At 44.6% G+C, this 24,164-nt stretch overlaps 1 protein-coding gene across 1 annotated transcript in view; it reads right to left on the reverse strand.

The window, feature by feature from the left end:
• The window catches only part of LOC149301623 (uncharacterized), a 239,280-nt gene that overhangs the window by 14,357 nt on the left and 200,759 nt on the right, over positions 1-24,164 (reverse strand). Inside the window, exons 3-4 of the mRNA XM_089484328.1 lie at positions 21,498-21,925; positions 3,805-4,303 (exon numbers count right to left, since the gene is read on the reverse strand). Of these exons, the coding sequence (XP_089340454.1) occupies positions 3,805-4,303; positions 21,498-21,925 (927 nt within the window). The remainder of the gene's footprint in view (positions 1-3,804; positions 4,304-21,497; positions 21,926-24,164) is intronic.

Genomic DNA, 24,164 nt, shown 5'->3' on the forward strand with positions numbered 1-24,164 from the left:
AGATTGCTGGAATGCTAATCTGGAAAGAGATATGTCTTAAAGGCCTTTTTAAAGCCTTAAAGACTGGTGATATATCGGAACTCTTCTGGATGTTGTTCCATAACTTGGGAGAAGGTCCTCTGTGTAACTGCAGAGAGCCTTGTTATTGCTGACTGCAGTAAGTTTTTACTAGAGGACCTCAAAGTGTGGGGCAGATTGTATGGGAGAAGGCGATCCCGTAAGTAAGATGGACCCAAGCCATGGAGGGCTTTAAAGGTTATAACCAAGACCTTGTACTGTCCCAGGAAATTAATGGGCAGCCATTATAGGTGTGATATGGACACCTCTAGATATTCCATTGACCACTCTGGCTGCTATATTTTGGATTAGTTGAAGTTTCCGGACTAAGTGCAAGGGTAGCCCTATGTAGAGCTCATTGCAGAAGTCAAGACATGAGGTTACCAGCACATGCATCATAGTTTTCATGTCCTCAGGTTCCAGGAAGAGGCGCAGTTGGCGTATCAACCAAAGCTAACAACAGGCACTCCTTGCTGTCGCATCTATCTGAGCTGACATCTGGAGCGACAGATTCAGGAGCACCCCCAAACTGCAAACATAGTCCTTTAGGGGAAGTGCGACCGCTTCCAGGACCGGTTGGAAAACCTCCATACCTGGATTAGGACCCCCAACAATCAGCACCTCCGTTTTATCTGGATTCAGTTTCAGTATGTTTTTCCCCATCCACCCCATTACTGCCCCAAGACATTCATTCAGAGGGGAGATGCCTTCCTTAGTTGACACTGAGATATCTCTGGGTGTCATGAGGATACTGATAGCACCTGCCCCATTCCTCTGGATGATCTCTCGCAGCGGTTTCATGTAGATGTTAAACAGCACTGAAAGAAAGCATTCTTAAAGTTGTGCATAGATGGTACCTCACACCATACAACTTGCACGCCTTACTAAGAGCCCCACCTATGCTGTTGGAGAGGATGTAATACTAGAGGTACCTTCCTGCACAGGTGGTACGATTGTCTAAGTGTATTTGCATTTTGGCATTCAGTAGTTAACTTAGTTTCAGAAATCAATGATCAAAAGATTGTCCCTTCTCCAGAACTTTTATTGCTTTCAGTGTTTATTAATGAAAACAAGACATTACACAATAAAGATATTGTTGCATTTTTGTTGGCATTGGCCAGGATTGAAATTGCCAGGGCTTGGAAAACTGGAAAGGTCAATATGACTGATTGGTGGTCAGGATTTTGGGTTTATGGAAAAGCTCACTGATCAATCTAGAAGGTTGTGGAGTGGAATCTTCCTCTGCCTTTTGAAGAACGATGGTCTCCACTTATATCTGATCTCAACCACATTGGAGCAGAAGTGGATCTTCCTTCGTAATAGGATTCCCTTTCGAGGACTGAACTGGTGCAAAGAAGGTATCTCTGTCTTCTGAGTCCATCCCTGTTTTTATGTAATGTTGCCCTTTTACATCCCATGTGACCTTGAATTTTTGAAGTTGGTTTTTAAGGTTTAAGAAAAAACAGCATTAGTGACAGGACGAAGCCCTGAGGAACGCCAGATTTAAGCTCCCTTTTAGAGGAGCAACTGTCCCCAAGCATCTCCATCTGGAATCTACTTGAGAGATAGGACCAGAACCACCACAACGCATTGCCCCCGATCCCCAATTCCCTGAGGCTTTCCAGAAAGATGCCATGGTTGATGGTATCGAAGGCCGCTGAGAGATCCAAAAGCATCAACAGGGTCACACTTCACATGTCGATGCTCAAGCAAAGATCATCTACTAAGGCGACCATAACAGTTTCGACTCCGTATCCCACCCTGAAGCCAGTTTGAAACAGGTCCAGATAATCTGTTTCTTCCAAGACTACTTGGAGTTGAAGAGCAACTGCCCTCTCAATCACCTTGTTTAGAAATATAAGATGGGAGACCGGTCTGTAATTGTTCATGTCCAAGGGATCTAGGGAGGGCTTTTACATAAACAGCCGTAACACCGCTTCATTTAAGCAAGATGGAAAATAGCCCTCACTAAGAGATGCATCTATGATATATCTCAGGTGAGTCCCAAGTACATCTCCTCCTTGGATGACCAGCCATGAAGGGCAAGGGTCCAGAGGGCAAGTTGTCTTCTTCTCATTTCCAGGGAGCGTGACCACCTCCTTAGTACTCACAGATTCAAAGTGATCCAGTATGATCTTATTTACAGAGTCACTGGGCACCTGACTCATGGCCTCTGCAATAATGCTGGCATCCAAGTCAGGTCTTAGCATTTAAATCAGGGGTCCTCAAACTCCAGCCCTCCAGATGTTTTGGACTTCAGCTCCCAGAATCTCAGATCATTGGCCAAGCTGTCAGGGAGGGCATTATGAGGTAGGAAGGAAATTTGCATGTGGATGGTGATTGGCTGAGGGACAAAGAGGAAGGAGGAGCCTTTGTAGGGCTCTGTAAGTCTATTCAGATTGACTGTAGACTACTGAGGTAGGAAGGAAATTTGCATGTGTGCAGTGATTGGCTGAGGCTTCTGGGAGATGAAGTCCAAAACCCCCTCCCCTCCATGGCCATGCCTCTCTCCAATGGTTCCCACGGCGTCTATTCTCATAATAACCCCCCAAGTACCTGGTACCCAAGGTATCCTCCTAATAGGGGGCAGGGAACGAAAGAGGGAGAAGACCTGGCAGGCCCCCTGCCTTTCTTTGGGAGAAGAAGAGGGGTTTCCTTCCTTCTTATAACCCCCCAAGGGCCCCCCAGAAGACCCTCCAGCCATTTCTCTGAATGAACAAGGGCTCTCCCCACTTCCCTCCCTCCATAAGAACAGACTGTGAGGGCAGCCATGGCTTCAGGGGCTGAGACTGTGCATGCACACATGCGCCAAAAGGCACCCTCCTGAGCATGCGCAGGGATTGCCAGGTCCTAGATGCTGCTGCTTATTCTGCTGGCGGCCTTTGTGGGAAAGGAAGGTATGCTCTGGGGGTTCAGTAGCCTCCCCTTCCTTCCTTCCTTCCTTTGAGGAGACCACAATGGAGCCCAAGGTGCAGAGCTGGACTCAGGAGACAAAGGCAGGAAAGGAAGGCACTAGTTTTGAAATATAGCTGTCTCTGTGTATCCTGTATGTTTGTGTGTTTCTGTGCACGTATGTGTGTGTGTGCCCCTTCTGTTCTTATGGCTGGGAATGGAGCTGAGGACTGAGGAGAGAAGAAAGGGTCAGTTTTGGGCAAATTCAGAACTTCTGTGCATCAAAGAGTCCAGTGTGTTGAAATAGCAAATAACTTTATTGAGAACACACAGAAACCCAGTGTTTAAGCCAGAACTGCCCACTCCAATCCATACAATACACTAAAACCCCAAATGTTCAACATCACCCTCTTCCAAACCTAGCCTCACCCCCAATTCCCACAGTCTATGCCCCACAGGTAACAAGGCCCCCTTGGCCATTCCCAGAAACTTGCCCTTTCGGTTAATACCCCAAAATTTTCTTCAGACAACATCTCACACTTTGCAATCCCATAACTATTCTATCCAGCTGCAACAAATCCCACCCCTCATCTACCTAATCTATACCACAATCCACAATCCACGACAGATATACAACCCAAAGCAATTACCTATACTATTACCAATTAAAAACTAAACTTAACAAAAAATGACTTTAAAACATAAACAGACATATGGACAGACAAAGCTAATAAACAAAATCATAAGGGCTTTTTCTTATTACCACAGGATTAAAAATATATTCTTTGTACTCCTTCTTGACAAATATAATGTTAGTTCATTACTGGGATTTCTGTAGCTTCTCTCCTGTGTGGCCTCTCTCATGTTTCACGTGGGCTGACTTGTCAGAAAAGCATTTCCCACAATGCTGGCATTTGTATGGTTTCTCTCCTGTGTGGACTCTATGATGTTTCACTAGGTCTGACTTAGAAGAAAAACATTTCCCACAATGCTGGCATTTGTATGGCTTCTCTCCTGAGTGGACTCTCTGATGTGTCACTAGGTTTGACTTTGAAGAAAAACATTTCACACAATGCCGGCATTTGTATGGCTTCTCTCCTGTGTGGACTCTCTGATGCATGTCAAGCATTGACTTGTAAGGAAAACATTTTCCACAATGCTGGCATTTATGTGACTTCTTTCCTGTGTGGACTCTCTCATGACTCAAATGTTTTTCTGTAAAGAAAGACAATGACAGATGAGACTGAAAATCAGAGTTAAGAGAGGAGGGTGTTACCCCATGATTTGCCCTCATTAACCCGTCCTTATTAGAGATTAAAGTAAGAAAGTTTATGTGAGTAACCCAAGCATGACCCTGCTACTTATGTCCCTAAATCCATGGTATGATTGAATCCTTACGTATAGGAGCTAGCAAAGAATAGGGACTGCCTTGAGGGAATCAGTGGAAGCAAGTAGTCAAAGGACTGTTGAAAAAAATATTCCATTAACCATGTGCAAAAATACTTTGATTGACAGGTGAAATCATATCCTGTGAGACTCCCATAGAGTCCTGAGTCAGAGCCCAAGGCATGATGGAAGCTAACTGCAGAGGTCATTTCATGCTGTTTGGCACCAGGAGATGACTCACAACCAATATTGTATGCAGCTCCCATGCAGATTGGTGTGGATTGGATTGGAGTTCTGTGTACAAGAGATGGTGAAGTTGATGGAAGTCGGAGAGGAGAGCTTGCAAATAGTTGTATCATTTTGCAACTCAAGAGAGAGAACCTCCAAGGATTTTGATGAAATCAACTGTGTCTGTCACTTATTTTTCACTGTGGAAAGTGGTCAGTGCATTGCCAATATCTATATCTGGATATCTGCTTCTGTACTCTGCTATGTTATTATTGTGCCGCATCTGGGAGTATCACCCTCAGATTGTGCTGTATATTGGTTTTTCAACGCGACTGGAATTCAGAGCCAAGATGCACCTGAGAGCCAGTGTGCTAATCCTTTGTCTGTGATATTTGCACCAAGCACCCATTGCATTGAGTTTGGTTTCAGACCATTCTTCTTCCCCCCAGGAAACATTCTGAAGCGATTTAATCCTTGTTGAACACTCGGTTTCTTCCCCCAAGCAACAATTACAGTATAAATATCTGTCCTGGATGGCTGTTCTTTGACGTCAGTCCAATTACAGACAGACAGTCTGTCGGTTTACATGGCTAAGCACCTCAATGCACTCGCCAATCCCACTTGTTGCAGGAGCTCCTGACTTCTCTTCCCATTTTGAACCCTCAGCAATTGGAATCCAGATCTGCCTAGGTAAAGTATTACCATTATGAAAGTCTTACATCTCTTGACCACTCCCACCTGATATCTAGTTGTAATCCATGTGTGAACCCTTATGTGTGTGTGTGTGTTTTGCTTTTCCCCTGAATAAAACAAAAAACCTATTTCAAATGCCTTTGGAGTTCTGTGTGCTTCTGGGCCTGGTATAGTTGGGCTTGAATCCCGAGGCCACTCTTGCCCCAACCAAACTATATATCTCCTTTCAGCTAAGTACCAAATTACCCTAAAAGCTTCACACTTGCAAGTGTCCTTCCCAAACTCCAGCATTTTGGATAACAAAGGGCCTCTGGAATCAACCATGGAGCTAAACAAACTCAGGTTGGAGAAAAACATTAGAGAAAAAGGAATTTTTGTGTCGCCTTTCCTCTCTTCATAGACATTGCTAATAATTGCTATATGGAACCCCTTAATATCCCTGAAAACAAGGTCCTGAGCCATGTTCTCACCAGTTCACTCAATCCAGTTCTTAAAATCTGTCAGGTTGGTGGCTGCCTCCCAATCCCCAAGGCCCCCCTCCTGGCCCTTCCCAGGGGTCCCTTCCTCTCCGCACAGAGCTAGGTGATCCTGGCTTTGCTCCTGCCTTCCCCTCATGGATCCCAGAGGCCTGATCCCCTTCCCTTTCTCCCTCTGCTCCCCAACCTTCCCTCTTGCCCATCTGCACTGCTTCAGCATCTCACCTTCAGCATTTCTCCCCTCCCTTTATATTTTTCACATTCCCTCCATCTCTCTCTCACAAACACAACCACAGAGAGTTTGTGATGCATAAAAGGAACACTTTGAGGCCCATTTGTTGAGAAAGGCAGTATAATCAATATACAAATAATTCATTGGGAAAGGCAGAGCAAGTGGGTTTGGGACCTGGACTCCAATTTTGGTGAGGGTCAAGTGCCAGAGAGCAGCCATAAAACAGCCTTAAGACATCTCTAAGGAATTTATCGATCATGAGGAATTTGTCTGAATTTCGAATGAAAAGAAAGTAGGGCCAGAATGCATTCACATCAAGTTGCTAGTTTAGCGCAATTATGTGAATGTGCATTGCGTTCGAACTGGCTCCCCCTTGCACGAAAATAGCATGCCATGGCCCGAATTTGCGTGTGGCAGTCTATCACGCAATAACGTGAAACCACATGATTGCGTTCAGATTGCCATCGGAATATACTTCCAATTCCCCTTGTCTGATAAACTCCTAAGACAGGGATGAACTACTGTTGTTGATGGGGGGAGGTGGTCATATTGGACCCCAGGGGATCTCTGGGCACCCCCACATGGTATTCCCTTGAGAGAGGGATAAATAATATTTTGCCCCTCAATATCCAACAGCATTCCTTTGAGGAAGTGGTATCCATTTTGCCACTGTTCTCTGAGCCACTGCAGGGCCAAGGGAGGCATTTTACCCAAGAAGCCTGTCCAGAGTCTCAAAAGGTGGGAATAGGGGCCAAAAAAGCTGGGAAACTTAGTCAGGGATAGGCTAAGGAGCATTTGGAGCCAAAAAGCATTTCTCTCCATGGTTCCTTCCCATAAAATCCTAGATTTGACAATTTAAATTAGGATATTTAGAATCCTTAGATAGTGCAGAGCAATAGTGTCTTTCTAAATTACAAATTCCAAGATTTCACAAAAAGTTGCTATGACACTTACCATCAACCATGGCATCTTTCTTGAACGTCTGAAGGAATTGGGGACGAGGAGGCAATGCATTGCAGTGGTTCTGGTCCTATCTCTTGGGCAGATTCTAGATGGAGATTCTTGGGGATAGTTGGTCCTCTAAGAGGGCGCTTAAATCTGATGTCCCTTAGGACACATAAACATGAAGCTGCCTGAGAATTCTAAATACCCCTCCTTAAAACTGCAAATCCCACAATGCAACAGGAGGCAGCTAGAGGAGTCAAAGTGGAATAGTAGCACTTTAAGAGCATAGTGTGATAAACATCAGATTCTCTATTGGTCGAGGGGCTATTTACACCAAGAAACCCATGGATCTTCAAGGGATCTCCAGTTTATTTATCTATATACATCCATCCTTGCTCCCAATATAGGGACTCAAGGTGGCTAACAGCAAATTTAATACAGTAAAAATTCAAAACAATGCAAAGGCATTAAAATTATAACAATTTTTTTTTTAAATTAAATCATTTATACAGTTGGACCTTGAAAATAGTAAATTGCATCAAAAACCACATACAAACCCTGGCCTCTGAATTGCAGTTCAAACTTTATCTCTGTTTTACTTAGGATCCAGCCCTTGAGGCATCAGCATTTCCAGAAAGGAGAGAAAGTGGAAGTGCAAAATACTTTTTGTTTGGAGGAAGTGTCTATCCAGATTCTGTCCTGTAAAACTATTAGAGCCCCTTTGATGCTGTTTTTGATTCAGAGCATATGATTTTAAGGCAACTTACACTTCTATCTCCATCCAATAAACCTTTGAATTCTTTGAAGCATTCTGTTTTCCTGGCTGCCCATCCCAAGAGTATGAAACATAGCACCAGTCATGGAGATTCGGTCTTTTTCTTAGTAGAGATACAGAGCGAAAGCCTCAGGATCCCCACTCCTGGCGTAAGACCTGGCCCAGTTCATTGCAGATATTTCAAGTCCTTAAGGTTAGAGCCATACTGGGAGGTTTTGGGAGTCCCTGTCCCTCCAAAAATAACTTTCCCAAAAGCAGTCTAGATCTCCCTTCCAAGACCAGCAGTGGATGGAGAAGGAGGCCTTGGGAAGCAGAGGAGAGCTTGGCTTGACCCCCAAGGACTCTTCCTTGAAGGTTTCCATCTCTCTAGGAAACGGTGGAGCCTGGGAGGGAGACTGAGGACTAGGGCATGCTGGGAAAAGCTTCAGGGGGAGCTTATGGGAGCAAATGTGGGACTTTGCTTTCTCCTCCTGATTACTTACGTGCTCTCCTTTGAAAGGCTTGAAGACAACACAAGGTAAGCTCAATAGTGGAAAAGATTGCAAAAGCCATCTTCCCTGTACGTTCCATGCTCACCTCCATGGCACCATAGGAGTAAGCAAGTTTCCACTGAGGGCAGCACAGTCAAAAGACAAAATCCAAAATGGGGAGTGATCTTTGAGATCCTGATGGTCCTCTGAGAGGAAAATGGCAGCCCCTGAAACCAATCCTGGCCAGCTTTTGGAAAAGTGCCCTCAAGGTTTGGCCCAAGTGGCTCTCAGCCCCTTGCAGACTGTCCCTTCCCTGAGTTTTGCTCTCCTGGAGGATCAGAGGGGATTCTGGGGGGCCTGGGCACCTCCTCTTCTTAGGGACCCTGAGCCCCAGGTTCAGCTGACAAACGGTCATTCGCCCATGAGGAGCCCCCTGTTCCCCGCTCTGTCCTGGCACATGCCTTAGGAAGCCTCTTCCATGGGAATTTGGGAGCTCCTAATCTTAGTGGAAATGGGAACCTCTGGAACACTCCTATTCTTCCCAGCAAACAAGGTATAGTTGTGAATCTCTTCCAAGGAAGAGGGGTTGTTGTTGTTGTTGTTGTTGTAATAACAGGGCTCCAGTCAATGGTGTTCTTCTTCAGGCAGTAAAGGGAGGTTTCTGCAAACGCAGAATGACATCACTGCTACGGAAGGCTCTCTTGACCAATCAGAGAGCAAGATGAAGGTTCTTCTGAAAGCTTCCGTGAGAAGGAGATATAAGGCCTGAGAGACCAAGAGACAGTTGGGGGAATTGTGTCGCTTGGAGATCGAGAGAGAGAGTTAAAGAGCGGATCTTAGAAGTTAGTCTCAGAATTGGACATTTAGGTCTATTTATTATTTTAATAACTTGTATGAATTGAACATTATATATTTACAAATATTGTACCTGCAAGATTCTTAATACCTTGTGTGACGTATATTTCAGTTATATGTTGCTAACTATGATAAATATCTCCTTGGAGTAGCTACTACTTGACGGTCCTTTTACATGTATCTTGGCTCGGTTGATCCTTGGGAAGATCAGTAAAGAAGTAGAAATAAGGTTCCTTAACCGGTTCCAGTGTAGTTTAAGGGAAATCCTTTTATAATTCACTGTGTGGAGGCAGCGTGATTTAAGGAATTTAAGGGTCTGCTGGGCTAAGAGCCATAACAGGGCTGCGGTTTGGCTGCTTGGACCCCAGGAGATCATCACAATCTCTGATCCCACGCATTGTGCAGGTCATACTCTCGATGTGGTCTTCTGTACAGAACAGGCACATCCGTGGGTGGAGGTAGTCCATATCTCCGCAATGCCATGGACCATGGACCGTTTCCTGGTCAAGGTTGGGCTGAAGGTCACTATTCCCTCCGTTGGGGACAGAGGACCTATTAAAATGGTCCCACATAGAAGCTAGTAGAGCAATGGCTGTGAGATCTATTGGAGCAATCCTTAGATCCTACAACCAGGCAGGGGGTCATCTGGTCGCACCAGCTCTAAAAATATTTCAGAGTAAAGTTATAGCTCAGATCCTATATGGCGCTCTGTGTGGGGATGGGATGATTCCCAATTGGTGAAACTGGAGGCCATCCAGAATACATTTTTCAAGAAATTGCTTCTACTTTCACCTGAAACACCTGCAGCTTTGGTTCGGTCTGAGGTCGGCCTCCCCTCCATCACAGCTCATATTCATTTTGCTTTATTTAACTACTGGAGATCTGTAATAGGTTCTCCGGTTAAGGTTTTTCCTAAGTTGTGTTTCCAACATTTACCAAGATGCAAAGTGTGGAGTTTAAGATACAATAGATTGCTTGAATCATATCCTGCTCTAACTGAAAATCCTTCTACCTGGAATTCAAGAGAGAAGCTTCATGAATACATTTTTAACCATGATGTGTATCTGGATAGACTGGCTATTAACAATTCGACATTTTCCAAATGGTTTAGATTATATAAATTGGACCATCAGAGGGCTGTTTACCTAGAGAAGCTTACATTCCCAAAGCTTAGGCAGGCTTTTACAGCTCTTCGTTTCCAAACAATGCCTTCAGCCATGATCAATGGTAGATATTCACACACACCTACGGATTCCCGTTTATCTATTTGTGGAGCTCCAGAAATCGAGGACTTGCCTCATTATCTGCTTTTCTGCTCATTATATACTGATCCAAGAACTAAATTTATGGGCTCTATTCTGTCCAATTTAGAGTCTAATACCACATCTGAAAAGATTTTTTTTCTCCTGTCTGATAGTGATTCTCAGGTAACTTATAAGGTTTCACTGTTTGCCTCAGCAGCAATCCAAATTCGGGCAAGGATAATAGCGGACATTGCAGTTGATTGTCATGGGGATGATCTTATCTAAACTTTGAAGTTGTTTTTAATGTTGTTTTATTTACATGTCTGGAATTTTATTATGTTTAATGTATAAAATTTGGGTGTTAGTTATTTCATGGAGCATTTTATAATTCTGAATTTCTGTCACCGATTTTACATTTTAATCATGCGAATGGCCTTTGGCTTAAGCAGTAATAAAAAAAAATGATTGATTGATCTAATGCAATTGAAGCCTATGCTGTGTGATGTTCTTTATTTGGCACAAAACTCTCCCCCAAATGAGGCATCAGAAGGGAGGGTCTCTCCTCTGCCCCACTTTCCAGCAGGAAGGGGGCTCCTCAAACCCCTTTTTACCTTCAGATCCCCCTCCTCTCCATGGCCATGCCTCTCTCCAAGGGTCCCCCCTGCCCTCTTTTCTCATAATAACCTCCCAAGTACCTGGGCCCCAAGGACCCCACGAAGGAGGAGGCAGGGAAGGAAAGAGGGAGAGGCAGACTGGCAGGTCCCCTGCCTTTCTTTCGGGGGAGATTGGGGTTTCATTCCTTCTTACAACACTCCACCACCACCAACCCCCGAAGACCCTCCACTCAATCCTTCAAACGAACCAGGGCTCTCCTCCACTTCACTCCCTCAGAGAAGGCTGTGAGGGCAGCAATGGCTTTAGAGGCTGAAACTCTGTATGCACATTAGCAACCAAAGGCCCCTCCTGAGTATGCACAGGGATCGCAAGGCCCTTGCTGCTGCTGCTGCTGCTGCTTATTCCACACTCGGCCTTTGGAAGAAGGGAAGGAGTATGCCCTTCCTTCCTTCCATCCTTCTTTCCTTCCTTCCGGAATGGAGCCCAACCAGCGGAGCTGGGCTCAGGAGAGAAAGGCTAGGAAGGCTCTGCTTTGTACATATAGCTCTGTTTCTCTGAGTGTGAGTGTGTGTTTGTGTGTGTGTGTGTTTGTTTGCCTCTGTTCTTATGGCTGGGAATGGAGCTGAGGACTGAGGAGAGAAGAAAGTGTCAATTTTGTGCCAATTCACAACTTCTGTCCATCAATGAGTCCAGTGTGTTGAAACAGCAAAGAACTTTATTAAGAACACATAGTGAGAAATCCAGCTTTTAAACCAGAGCTGCCCTCCCCAAGCCAAAGAATACATTAAATCCCTAAAACCAAACACTCCAACCTCTTCCAAACCTAGCCCCTACCTCCAATTCCCACAGTCTACGCCTCATAGGTAAAAAAGCCCCCTTTGCCATGCCCAGAAACTAGCCCTCTTTATGTTAATACCAACTACCAACTTTCTTCATCCAACATCCCACAAATTCCAAAAGCCACCATTCCCTTAACTATTCTAGCCAGCTGCAACAAATCCCACCCCTCTATCTAGCTAACCTATTCCACAACCCATAATCCCCAGCCAAATTTATAAACTAAAGCAAAGAAATATACTAATAGCAATTAAAACCAAAACTTAACAAAATATAGCTTTAAAACTTAAACAGACATATCGACAGACAAACCTAACACACAAAATCACAAGGGCCTTTCCTTACCACCAGCGGACTGAAAATATATTCTTTGTATTCATTCTTGAGAAAAATAATGTCATTTCACTTCTGGGATATGTGTGGCTTCTCTCCAATGTGGACTCTCTGATGTATCACTAGGTTTGACCTCTGAGAAAAACATTTCCCACAATGTTGGCATTTGAATGGCTTCTCTCCTGTGTGGACTCTCTGATGTCTCACTAGGTATGACTTCAATGAAAAACATTTCCCACAATGCTGACATTTGTATGGCTTTGCTCCTGTGTGGATTCTCCAATGCATGACAAGGACTGATTTGTAGGCATAACTTTTCCCACAATGCTGGCATGTGTATGGTTTCTCTCCAGTGTGGCCTCTCTGATGTATCACGAGGTTTGATTTCGACGAAAAACATTTCCCACAATGCTGGCATTTGTAGGGCTTTGCTCCTGTGTGGATTCTCTGATGCAACGTGGCAAACTTTACTTTATACATTGAAGAAGGAAGAAGATTTTGATAAGTCTCTGTGTTATAATTGAATCTCTGAGCAGTAGCTCCTTACCAGGAAGAGTGTGGGAAAAGAAAACCTTGGACTGAGGAAAGCTGGACTCTGTTGTAAATTACTGATAAACACGTTGGTAAAAAAGAGGAGTAAGCTTCTGAACTTATTTTTCTGTGGTAAGTGCCTGCTACTCCTTTACAGACTATTTGTTGTATCTAAGCTGAAAGTCACTAAGTATTGAGTTGTAAGAAATTGATGTAGAAAGTTAATAACAGATCCTGAATGTTTGGAATATCTGAATGTTTGTGTTTACAAAAGGGGTTTTCTTTGGTGCATTTGAATTAACAGAAGGATTTGAATAAGATTGGATACTGGACACTGGACTGGACATTCGATATCTTGATAAAACAAACTTTAAACATTAATTTGGAGAGTGTAATTGTTGGGCAACGAAAGAAATTGAAAATATTGGGAGTTGACTGCAGACAGCTGGGAAGACAGCAATTCAAAAGTGAGATAAAACAGCAAAAGGAACACAGCTGGAGCTCATTACGGACAGCTGGGAGGACAGGCTGAGTAAATTAAGAGAGAGAAATAACAGCATAAAGATAACAACCAGACCTCACTGTAAACAGATGGAAGGAAGGTGGAATTAAAAGACAAGACAGTGACGGAAGAGAGAATCAGACTCAAGGCACCCACATATTAAGGGGAAAACATGTAAAGCAATAAGGACTATAATTATCTGATTCCGATATTGGTATTTGATATATGGATACTTAATGTTTAGTACGGATATTGGTTTTGTATGAATAGTAAATTAAGGATTGTAATCCTCTAAAGTGAGTAAGGAAATTAGGAGAAAAGGTAATAGGTAAAACATAAGTGAATGGAAACTAGAAGTATGACAGCGAGAAGAGGATCATTGGGGCAAGCGGACATCTCTGCTATAATACTACAAGAACTAAGGGAATTTAAAAAAAATTAAGAAGGAGATAGGGATGAATTGAAGGATAACAGGAATGAGATAAGGGAGGATATGCAGAAAGAGATAGATGGATTAGGGGGGAAAATAGACAATTTAGCTAAAGAGATATCAGGAGTGAAAGTGGAGGTGGAGGAAGTATTAGAAAGAACGGAAAGCCTGGAAAAAAAAACAGAAGAATTGGAAAAGGCTCAATTAAGGGAACAACAGAATAATCTTCTGCAGAAGGTCAGATATAGGGAAAGGGCAATTAAAATTAGGGAAAGTAAAGAACAAGACAAACAAATATATGACAAAATTATACCTATGCTGGGAAAATATGTGGATATTGAGGAGGATTTGATGGAGGCACAGATTGATAAGATATTTAGACTTAGCTCAAAGATAGCAAAGGAAAGGAAATTGGACAGAGACATTACGGTATGTTTTACAAGATCAAGGATGAGAGCAAATATTGCAAAGAAATTATGAGAAAAAATTGATTGTGGAAGATAGACTAGTGGAAATTTATAAGGATTTACCATTGCAAATAATTAGAAAGAGACAGGAATATAAATTCCTAACAATATTCTTTTGCAATAAGAATGAGATACTGTACAGATGGGATAAGATAGAAGGAGTGATCTTTCATTACCATCAGAGGAGATATAGGATAAGTACAATAGAACAAGGAAAAGCCTTTTATGAGAGATTAAGCAGAGATAACAGAGAGCAAGAAGAAAGAAATAAAGAAAGGGACAAGAAGGAAGGAGAAAGTGTAAATAGACAAAAGGAAGAAAAGACCCAGAGAAAAGGGCAAGGAAGGAGAGATAATCTAGGGATTCAGGAGGTAAATACTGACAATTTGGGAAACAAAAGCTCAGAAGAGGGTTACTCAGGAGAGATAGGAAAGTCTACATAAAAGACATAAGAACCTCTCTAAAAGGAAAATGGGGCTTAAAATAGTTTCGTGGAATGTAAAAGGAATAAGCCAAGAGAGAAAGAGAAAGCATGTAATGCAGTATCTAGGGAAGAATAATTGTGATTTATTGTGTTTACAGGAAACAAAAGTAAAAGATGGAGATATAAAGAAGAAAGATAAAGACGGTAGATTCTTGTGTGTGGAGATTTTGATAGATAATGTTAAATATGTGCTGATTAATGTTTATGGGCCATTAGAGAAGAAGGAAACCTATTATAGAAATTTGGCAGAGCTTGTGAGAGAAGTTGATAATGACAAATTAATCTTGACAGGAGATTTCAATGGAGTTCGAAATCCAATTTGGGACAGGAAATCCCAGAAAAAAGTAATTAAGAAAACACAAGGAAAATTACCAAGAGGTTTTTTGTTTTAAAAGAGGAATTTAATTTGTTAGATGTTTGGTCACATTGTAATGGGAACAAATAATAATAATAATAATAATAATAATAATAATAATAATAATAATATGTTTTATTTATAAACCGCTATTCCAAATAGATCATAGCGGTGTACAAGAAAATAGAAAAACAGTACAAGAAAAATCTACAACTAAGATACACTGTATCTTCAGGCTAGCCCCTGATGACGCTGGGCCAGCCTGTTCTCTCCCTCAACGGCCGAAAGATGACAGTTATGGAGGGAGGGCACTCTGTCTTCAGGCTAGCCCCTGATGACGCTGGGCCAGCCTGTTCTCTCCCCCAACGGCCGAAAGATGACAGTTATGGAGGGAGGGCACTCTGTCTTCAGGCTAGCCCCTGATGACGCTGGGCCAGCCTGTTCTCTCCCCCAACGGCCGAAAGATGACAGTTATGGAGGGAGGGCACTCTGTCTTCAGGCTAGCCCCTGATGACGCTGGGCCAGCCTGTTCTCTCCCCCAACGGCCGAAAGATGACAGTTATGGAGGGAGGGCACTCTGTCTTCAGGCTAGCCCCTGATGACGCTGGGCCAGCCTGTTCTCTCCCTCAACGGCCGAAAGATGACAGTTATGGAGGGAGGGCACTCTGTCTTCAGGCTAGCCCCTGATGACGCTGGGCCAGCCTGTTCTCTCCCTCAACGGCCGAAAGATGACAGTTATGGAGGGAGGGCACTCTGTCTTCAGGCTAGCCCCTGATGACGCTGGGCCAGCCTGTTCTCTCCCTCAACGGCCGAAAGATGACAGTTACGGAGGGAGGGCACTCTGTCTTCAGGCTAGCCCCTGATGACGCTGGGCCAGCCTGTTCTCTCCCTCAACGGCCGAAAGATGACAGTTACGGAGGGAAGGCACTCAGTCTTCAGGCTAGCCCCTGATGACGCTGGGCCAGCCTGTTCTCTCCCTCAACGGCCGAAAGATGACAGTTACGGAGGGAGGGCACTCTGTCTTCAGGCTAGCCCCTGATGACGCTGGGCCAGCCTGTTCTCTCCCTCAACGGCCGAAAGATGACAGTTATGGAGGGAGGGCACTCTGTCTTCAGGCTAGCCCCTGATGACGCTGGGCCAGCCTGTTCTCTCCCTCAACGGCCGAAAGATGACAGTTATGGAGGGAGGGCACTCTGTCTTCAGGCTAGCCCCTGATGACGCTGGGCCAGCCTGTTCTCTCCCTCAACGGCCGAAAGATGACAGTTATGGAGGGAGGGCACTCTGTCTTCAGGCTAGCCCCTGATGACGCTGGGCCAGCCTGTTCTCTCCCTCAACGGCCGAAAGATGACAGTTATGGAGGGAGGGCACTCTGTCTTCAGGCTAGCGCCTGATGACGCTGGGCCAGCCTGTTCTCTCCCTCAACGGCCGAAAGATGACAGTTAAGAAGGGAGGGCACTCTGTCTTCAGGCTAGCCCCTGATGACGCTGGGCCAGCCTGTTCTCTCCCCCAACGGCCGAAAGATGACAGTTATGGAGGGAGGGCACTCTGTCTTCAGGCTAGCCCCTGATGACGCTGGGCCAGCCTGTTCTCTCCCCCAACGGCCGAAAGATGACAGTTATGGAGGGAGGGCACTCTGTCTTCAGGCTAGCCCCTGATGACGCTGGGCCAGCCTGTTCTCTCCCTCAACGGCCGAAAGATGACAGTTATGGAGGGAGGGCACTCTGTCTTCAGGCTAGCCCCTGATGACGCTGGGCCAGCCTGTTCTCTCCCTCAACGGCCGAAAGATGACAGTTATGGAGGGAGGGCACTCTGTCTTCAGGCTAGCCCCTGATGACGCTGGGCCAGCCTGTTCTCTCCCTCAACGGCCGAAAGATGACAGTTATGGAGGGAGGGCACTCTGTCTTCAGGCTAGCCCCTGATGACGCTGGGCCAGCCTGTTCTCTCCCTCAACGGCCGAAAGATGACAGTTATGGAGGGAGGGCACTCTGTCTTCAGGCTAGCCCCTGATGACGCTGGGCCAGCCTGTTCTCTCCCTCAACGGCCGAAAGATGACAGTTATGGAGGGAGGGCACTCTGTCTTCAGGCTAGCCCCTGATGACGCTGGGCCAGCCTGTTCTCTCCCTCAACGGCCGAAAGATGACAGTTATGGAGGGAGGGCACTCTGTCTTCAGGCTAGCCCCTGATGACGCTGGGCCAGCCTGTTCTCTCCCTCAACGGCCGAAAGATGACAGTTATGGAGGGAGGGCACTCTGTCTTCAGGCTAGCCCCTGATGACGCTGGGCCAGCCTGTTCTCTCCCTCAACGGCCGAAAGATGACAGTTATGGAGGGAGGGCACTCTGTCTTCAGGCTAGCGCCTGATGACGCTGGGCCAGCCTGTTCTCTCCCTCAACGGCCGAAAGATGACAGTTAAGAAGGGAGGGCACTCTGTCTTCAGGCTAGCCCCTGATGACGCTGGGCCAGCCTGTTCTCTCCCCCAACGGCCGAAAGATGACAGTTATGGAGGGAGGGCACTCTGTCTTCAGGCTAGCCCCTGATGACGCTGGGCCAGCCTGTTCTCTCCCCCAACGGCCGAAAGATGACAGTTATGGAGGGAGGGCACTCTGTCTTCAGGCTAGCCCCTGATGACGCTGGGCCAGCCTGTTCTCTCCCTCAACGGCCGAAAGATGACAGTTATGGAGGGAGGGCACTCTGTCTTCAGGCTAGCCCCTGATGACGCTGGGCCAGCCTGTTCTCTCCCTCAACGGCCGAAAGATGACAGTTATGGAGGGAGGGCACTCTGTCTTCAGGCTAGCCCCTGATGACGCTGGGCCAGCCTGTTCTCTCCCTCAACGGCCGAAAGATGACAGTTATGGAGGGAGGGCACTCTGTCTTCAGGCTAGCCCCTGATGACGCTGGGCCAGCCTGTTCTCTCCCTCAACGGCCGAAAGATGACAGTTACGGAGGGAGGGCACTCTGTCTTCAGGCTAGCCCCTGATGACGCTGGGCCAGCCTGTTCTCTCCCTCAACGGCCAAAAGATGACAGTTACGGAGGGAAGGCACTCAGTCTTCAGGCTAGCCCCTGATGACGCTGGGCCAGCCTGTTCTCTCCCTCAACGGAGAGAACAAAGGAGGGTATACCTTCTATTCAGATGCACATAAATCCTTCTCAAGGTTGGATATGTTTTTCGTGACGAAGCAACTGGTTACTAAAGTGAAAAAAATTGAAATTTGGCCAAGGACGATGTTGGAACATAATATGATAGAGCTGGAATTAAATATAAATTGGGACAAAAATATAGGATGGAGAATGAAAGAGGATATCCTAGATGACGAAGAATTTGTAAATAAGGTAAAGAGAGTTAAAGATGGTTTTTAAAAGAAACAGTGGAAAGGAGGTAAAAATGAAGGTTGTATGGGATACTAGTAAGGCATTTGTAAGGGGACTATTTATACAAAGAACAATGGAAATAAAAAATGAGAAAAGCAGAAAGAGGAAAAAATTAGGAATGAATTTAAAATTAGAGAACAAAAACTACAACAAACAAAAGGGGATAAAAATAATGAATGAAATAAAACTATTGAAAGAACAATTAGAGAAAAAAATGACAGAAGAAATAGCTATAAATTTAAGAAGATCAAAGCAAAATCAATTTGAGAATGCTAATAAAATAAGCCGACGGATGGCTAATAGATTAAAGAATGAGAGAGAAAAGAAAATGATAACTAAAATTAAACAAAATTACACAATCATAACGGAACAAGGGAAAATTAAAAATACTTTCACTACATATTTTGAAAAATTATTTGAGGAAAAAGGTGAGCAGATATATATTCAGAAAATCAGTGAATAGAAATAATTGATAAATATAATGAAATAAAATTAAGATCAGAACTATAGTGTTTAGGTCTTCAGCTTCCAGGACTGGGTGCAGTTAGCATATCAACTGAAGGAGATAATAGGCACTCCTCGCCGTCACATGTATCTGAGCTGACATCTGGAGTGATGGATCCAGGAGCATCCCCCAAACTACTAACATAGTCCTTTAGGGAAAGTGTGACCCCTTATACAGGTGGATCACACGTCTCAAACCTCCATACCTGGATTAGGATCTCCAGCATTACGCAGCTCTGTCTTATCTGGATTCAGCTTCATTCTGTTTTTTTCTCACCCAGCCCATTAATTCTTCAAGACATTCATTCAGAGGGGAGATGCCTTTCTTAGTTGATGCTGAAGTCCGGGACATGGAGAGATATATCTGGGATTCCTCAGCATACTGATAACATCCAATGCCATGTCTCCAGATGATCTCTCCCAGCAGCTTCATGTTTATGTGTCCTAAGGAACATCAGATTTAAGCTCCCTCTTAGAGGACCAACTATCCCCAAGAATCTCCATCTAGAATCTGCCCAAGAGATAGGACCAATGCATTGCCTCCTCGTCCCCAATTCCTTCAGACGTTCAAGAAAGATGCCATGGTTGATGGTATCGAAGGACCCTGAGAGATCCAAAAGCACCAGCAGGGTTGCACTTCCCCTGTCCATACTCAAGCGGAGATAATCTACTAAGGCGACCATAACAGTCTCGACTCGGTATCCCATCCTGAAGCCAATTTGAAATGGGTCTAGATAATCTGTTTCATCCAAGACCACGTGGAGTTGAAGAGCGACAGCTTTCTCAATCACCTTGTTTAGAAATGGAAGATGGGAGACCGGTCTGTATTTGTTCATGTCCAAGGGATTTAGGGAGGGCTTTTTCAGAAGCGGCTGTACCACCGCTTCATTTATGGAAGATGGAAAATAGCCCTCCCTCAGAGATGCATCTATGATATATCTCAGGTGAGTCCTAAGTGCATCTCCTCCTTGGATGACTAGCCATGAAGGGCAAGGGTTGAGAGGGCAAGTTGTCTTCTTCACACTTCCAAGGATCTTGTCCATGTCTTCAGTACTCACAGATTTAAATTCATCCAGGATGATCCCATTCACAGAGTCACTGGACACCTCACCTATAGCATCAGCAATAATGTCAGCATCCAAGTTGGCTCTTATCTGAGAGATTTTATTTGCAAAATGGTCATTTAAAGCATCACAGTGAGCTGTGGAAGGCTCTAATAATGGGTTCTGGGGGGGAGTGCCTGAGTCAGGTCCCAGATTCCCCCCCTCCTCCCCCCAAGACCCCAGAGAAACCCCCCCCCCCAAATAATGTTTTTTCCAATGCTATTGAAGCCTATGCTGTGTAGTGCTCTTTATTTGGCACAAAAATCTTCTCCAAATGAGGCATCAGAAGGGAGGGACTCTCCTCTGCCCCACTTTCCAGGACGGAGGGGGCTCCTCAAAGCCCTTTTTATCTTTGGACCCCCCTCCATGGTCATGCCTGTCTCCAATGTTCCCCCTTCCCTCTCTTCTCATGATAACCCCCAAGTACCAGGGCCCCAAGGAATCCCCCGAGGAGGGGGCAAGGAATGAAAGAGTGAGAGGAGACCTGGCAGGCCCCCTGCGTTTTGGTTGGGGGGAGAAGAGGAGATTCCTTCTTCTTATAATCCCCAAGCCCCCCCAGAAGACATTCCAGCCATTCCTCTGAACAAACAACGGTTTCCCCCCATTTCCATCCTTCCTTCCCTCAGAACAGAGTGTGAGGGCAGCAATGGCTTTAGGGCTGAGACTGTGCATGCGCACATACATCCAAAGACCCCTTCTGGTCATGCGCAGAGATCACCAGGGCTTTACTGCTCCTGCTGTTTATTCCATTGGCGGCCTTTGAGGGAAGGTAAGGAGTGTGCCGGGGGTTCAGTGACCTCCCCTTCCTTCCTTATTTTGAGGACACTTCGAAGAGGCCACAAAGGAGCCCAGGAAAGGCAAGAAAGGAAGGCTCTGCATTGGAAATAAAGTCTATGTATACTGTATGTCTGTAGATATAATACACACACACACACACACACACACACACACACATATATATACATATATATAAATGTATGTGTGTTTGCCTCTGCTGTTCTTATAGCTGGGAATGGAGATGATGGCTGAGGAGAGAAGAAAGGGTACATTTTGGGCAAATGCAGAACTTCTGTACACCAATGAGTCCAGTCTGTTGAAACAACAAAGAATTTTATTGCGAACACATAGTCAGAAATTCAGCGTTTACGTCAGAACTGCCCACTCCAATCCAAACAATACATTAAAACCCCCAAACCTAAAACTCCACCCTCTTAAAACCTAGCCCCCACCTTCAATTCCCACAGTCTAGGCCCCACAGGTAACAAGCCCCCCTTTGCCATTCCCAGAAACTAGCCACCTTCCTGTTAATATCAGCCTCCACTTTCTTCAGCCAACATCCCACAAATTCCAAACGCTATCATTCCCAAAACTATTCTAACCAACTGCAACAAATCCCAGCCCCCCATTTAGCTAACTTATACCACGAACCACAATCCCCAGCCAAAGTTACAACCCGAAACAATTATCTATCCTATTAGCAATTAAAACCTAAATCTAACAAAATACAATTTTAAAACATAAACAGACATATGGACAGAAAAATCACAAGGGCCTTTTCTTAGCACAGCAGGACTGCAAATATATATTTTGTATTCCTTATTGACAAAAATAATGTTAGTTCACTGCTGGCATTTTTATGGCTTCTGTCCAGTGTGGATTCTTTGATGTCTCACTTGGTGTGACTTCGAAGTAAAACATTTCTCACAATGCTGGCATTTGTATGGCCTCTCTCCTGTGTGGACTCCCTGATGTGTCACTAGGACTGACTTCATATAAAAACATTTCCCACAATGCTGGCATTTGTATGGCTTCTCTCCTGTATGGACTCTCTGATGTTTCACTAGGTCTGACTTCATAGAAAAACATTTCCCACAATGCTGGCATTTGTATGGCTTCTCTCCTGTGTGGACTCTTTGATGTTTCACTAGGTGTGACTTCTGAGAAAAACATTTCCCACAATGCTGGCATTTGTATGGCTCCTCTCCTGTGTGGACTCTCTGATGTTTCACTAGGTCTGACTTCATAGAAAAACATTTCCCACAATGCTGGCATTTGTATGGCTTCTCTCCTGTATGGACCCTTCGATGCATGACAAGGATTGACTTGTAAGCAAAATGTCTCCCACAATGCTGGCATTTATGTGACTTCTTTCCTGTGTGGATTCTCTCATGACTCAAATATTTTTCTGTAAAGAAGCACAGTGACAGATAAGACTGAAAATCAGTGTTAAGAGAGGAGGGTGTTACCCATGATTTAGCCCTCATTAACCCCTCCTTATTAGAGATTAAATTAAGAGAGTTTCTGTTAGTAACCCAAGCATGACCGTACTACTTATGCCCCTAAATCCATGGAATAATTGTATCCTTATTTATAGGAGTTAACAAAGAAGAGATTGGAGGGGGACTTAAGGGAATCACTGGAAGAAGATAGTGAGAAAAAGGAATGTTGCAAAAATATTCTATTAAACATATGGAGAAATAGTTTGATTGGCAAGTGGCATCATATCCTGTGAGACTGCCATAAAGTCCTGAGTCAGAGACCAAGGCATGATGCAAGCTAAGTGCAGAGGTCCCTTCATGCTGTGTGGCACCAGGAGATGACTCACAACCAATACAGTATACAGCTCACATGTGGATTGGTGTGCATTAGAGTTGTGTGTACAATGGATGGTGAAGTTGATGGAAGTCGGAGAGGAGAGCTTGCAAATAATTGTATTATTAGGAGCAGGTAACTGTTAAAGTTGCCAGATATTGTGCATCTGCGATTATTTGTAGCAGATTTTTTTTGGAACAGATGTAGAAACACCCATGTAATATCTTGAAATAATTATGACCCAGAGTCAGGCTATTACATTTTTATACAACTTCCATTTTGGAATTAATAGGATTGTATATGGTGTTTTCTGCACTATATCCATTTGACTGTTCTGTTTTATATGAATCCTTTTAGAAGTTTGAAGTTAATGAGTGGGTTGCCACTATAAACACTATAAACACGCCATGTGCAGCTTGTATTCTGCTTGAAAGGTTATATAACTCAGCTTGGGAGATACTCGATTAGGATACAACTTTCTAAGCAACCGTGCCAAAGCTACTATTTTAAGTCTATATTTCTCAAAGTTACTTGGGACAATTTTTACCTGCCAGGTTTAGGATTTCATTTTATGGATTGATGTTTACCCTTATTGCTACAATACAAATTACTTCTTGTGATGCTTTGTGTGTTTTTCAAGCTAGGCGATCCTGGCTTTGCTCCTGCCTTCCCCTCCTGGATCCCAGAGGCCTGATCCCCTTCCTTTTCTCCCTCTGCTCTCCAACCCTGCCTCTTGCCCATCTGCACTGCTTTACCATTTGACCTTCAGCATCTCTTCCCTGCCTTTCTGTTTTTCACATTGCCTCCATCTCTCTATCACAGACACACACCCACAGAGTGTGATGCACAAAAGGGACACTTTGAGGCTCATTTCTTGAGAAAGGCAAGACAATCATTATACAACTAATGCATTAGGAAAGGCAGAACAAGGAGTCTGGGACCTGGTTTCTGATATTAGTGAGGGTCAAGTGTGAGGGATGAGCCTTAAAACAACCTTAAGGCATCTCTAAGACAGGGATGAACTACTGTTGGGAAGTGGGGTGGTCACATTGGACCCCAGGGGATCTCAGGGGAAACCCCAAATTGTGTTGCCTAAAAATATGGTATAATGTTTTGCCCCTCAATATCCCACAGCATCCCTTTGTGGAAGTGGAGGCCATTTTGCCACTGTTGGGCCCTCTCTGATCCATTGCAGGGCCAAGGGAGGCCTTTTTCCCATGAAGCCTCTCCAGAGCCCCAAAAGGCTGGAAGAGGGGCCACAAAAGCCAGGAAACTTGCTCAGGAATGGGCTGAGGACCATTTAGGGGCAAAAAGCATTAATCTCCATGGCTCCTTACCACAAAATTCCAGAATTGGCAGTTTAGGATTGGATATTGAGAATCTTTACAAAGTGGAGAACAATAGTGCCTCACTAAAACTAGAAATTCCACGATTCCACAGGAAGTTGTTATGACCATTAAATTACATGTGAAAGGGAACTAGGAATGGTAGTAGAGCACAAGTTGAACATGTGTCAACAGTGTGATGCAGCAGCTAAAAAGGCCAATGTGATCCTAGGCTGTATCAATAGGAGTATAGTGTCAAGATCAAGGGAAGTAATAGTTCCACTCTATTCTGTTTTGGTCAGGGCTCACTTGCAATGATTCTGTGTCCAGTTCTGGGCACCACAATTCAAACAGATGTTTAGAAGCTGGACACAGCCAAAGCCACACAACCAAAAAGGGATCACACACGCACACGCACATTCAATGCTAAAGCAAGGGAGGGGAAGAGTTGGGGGTAAAGGAGAA

Source organism: Sceloporus occidentalis, unplaced genomic scaffold (genome assembly GCF_023333645.1).
Source record: "Sceloporus occidentalis isolate IW3139 unplaced genomic scaffold, rSceOcc1.0.p SCAF_21, whole genome shotgun sequence".
Taxonomy (NCBI): domain Eukaryota; kingdom Metazoa; phylum Chordata; class Lepidosauria; order Squamata; family Phrynosomatidae; genus Sceloporus; species Sceloporus occidentalis.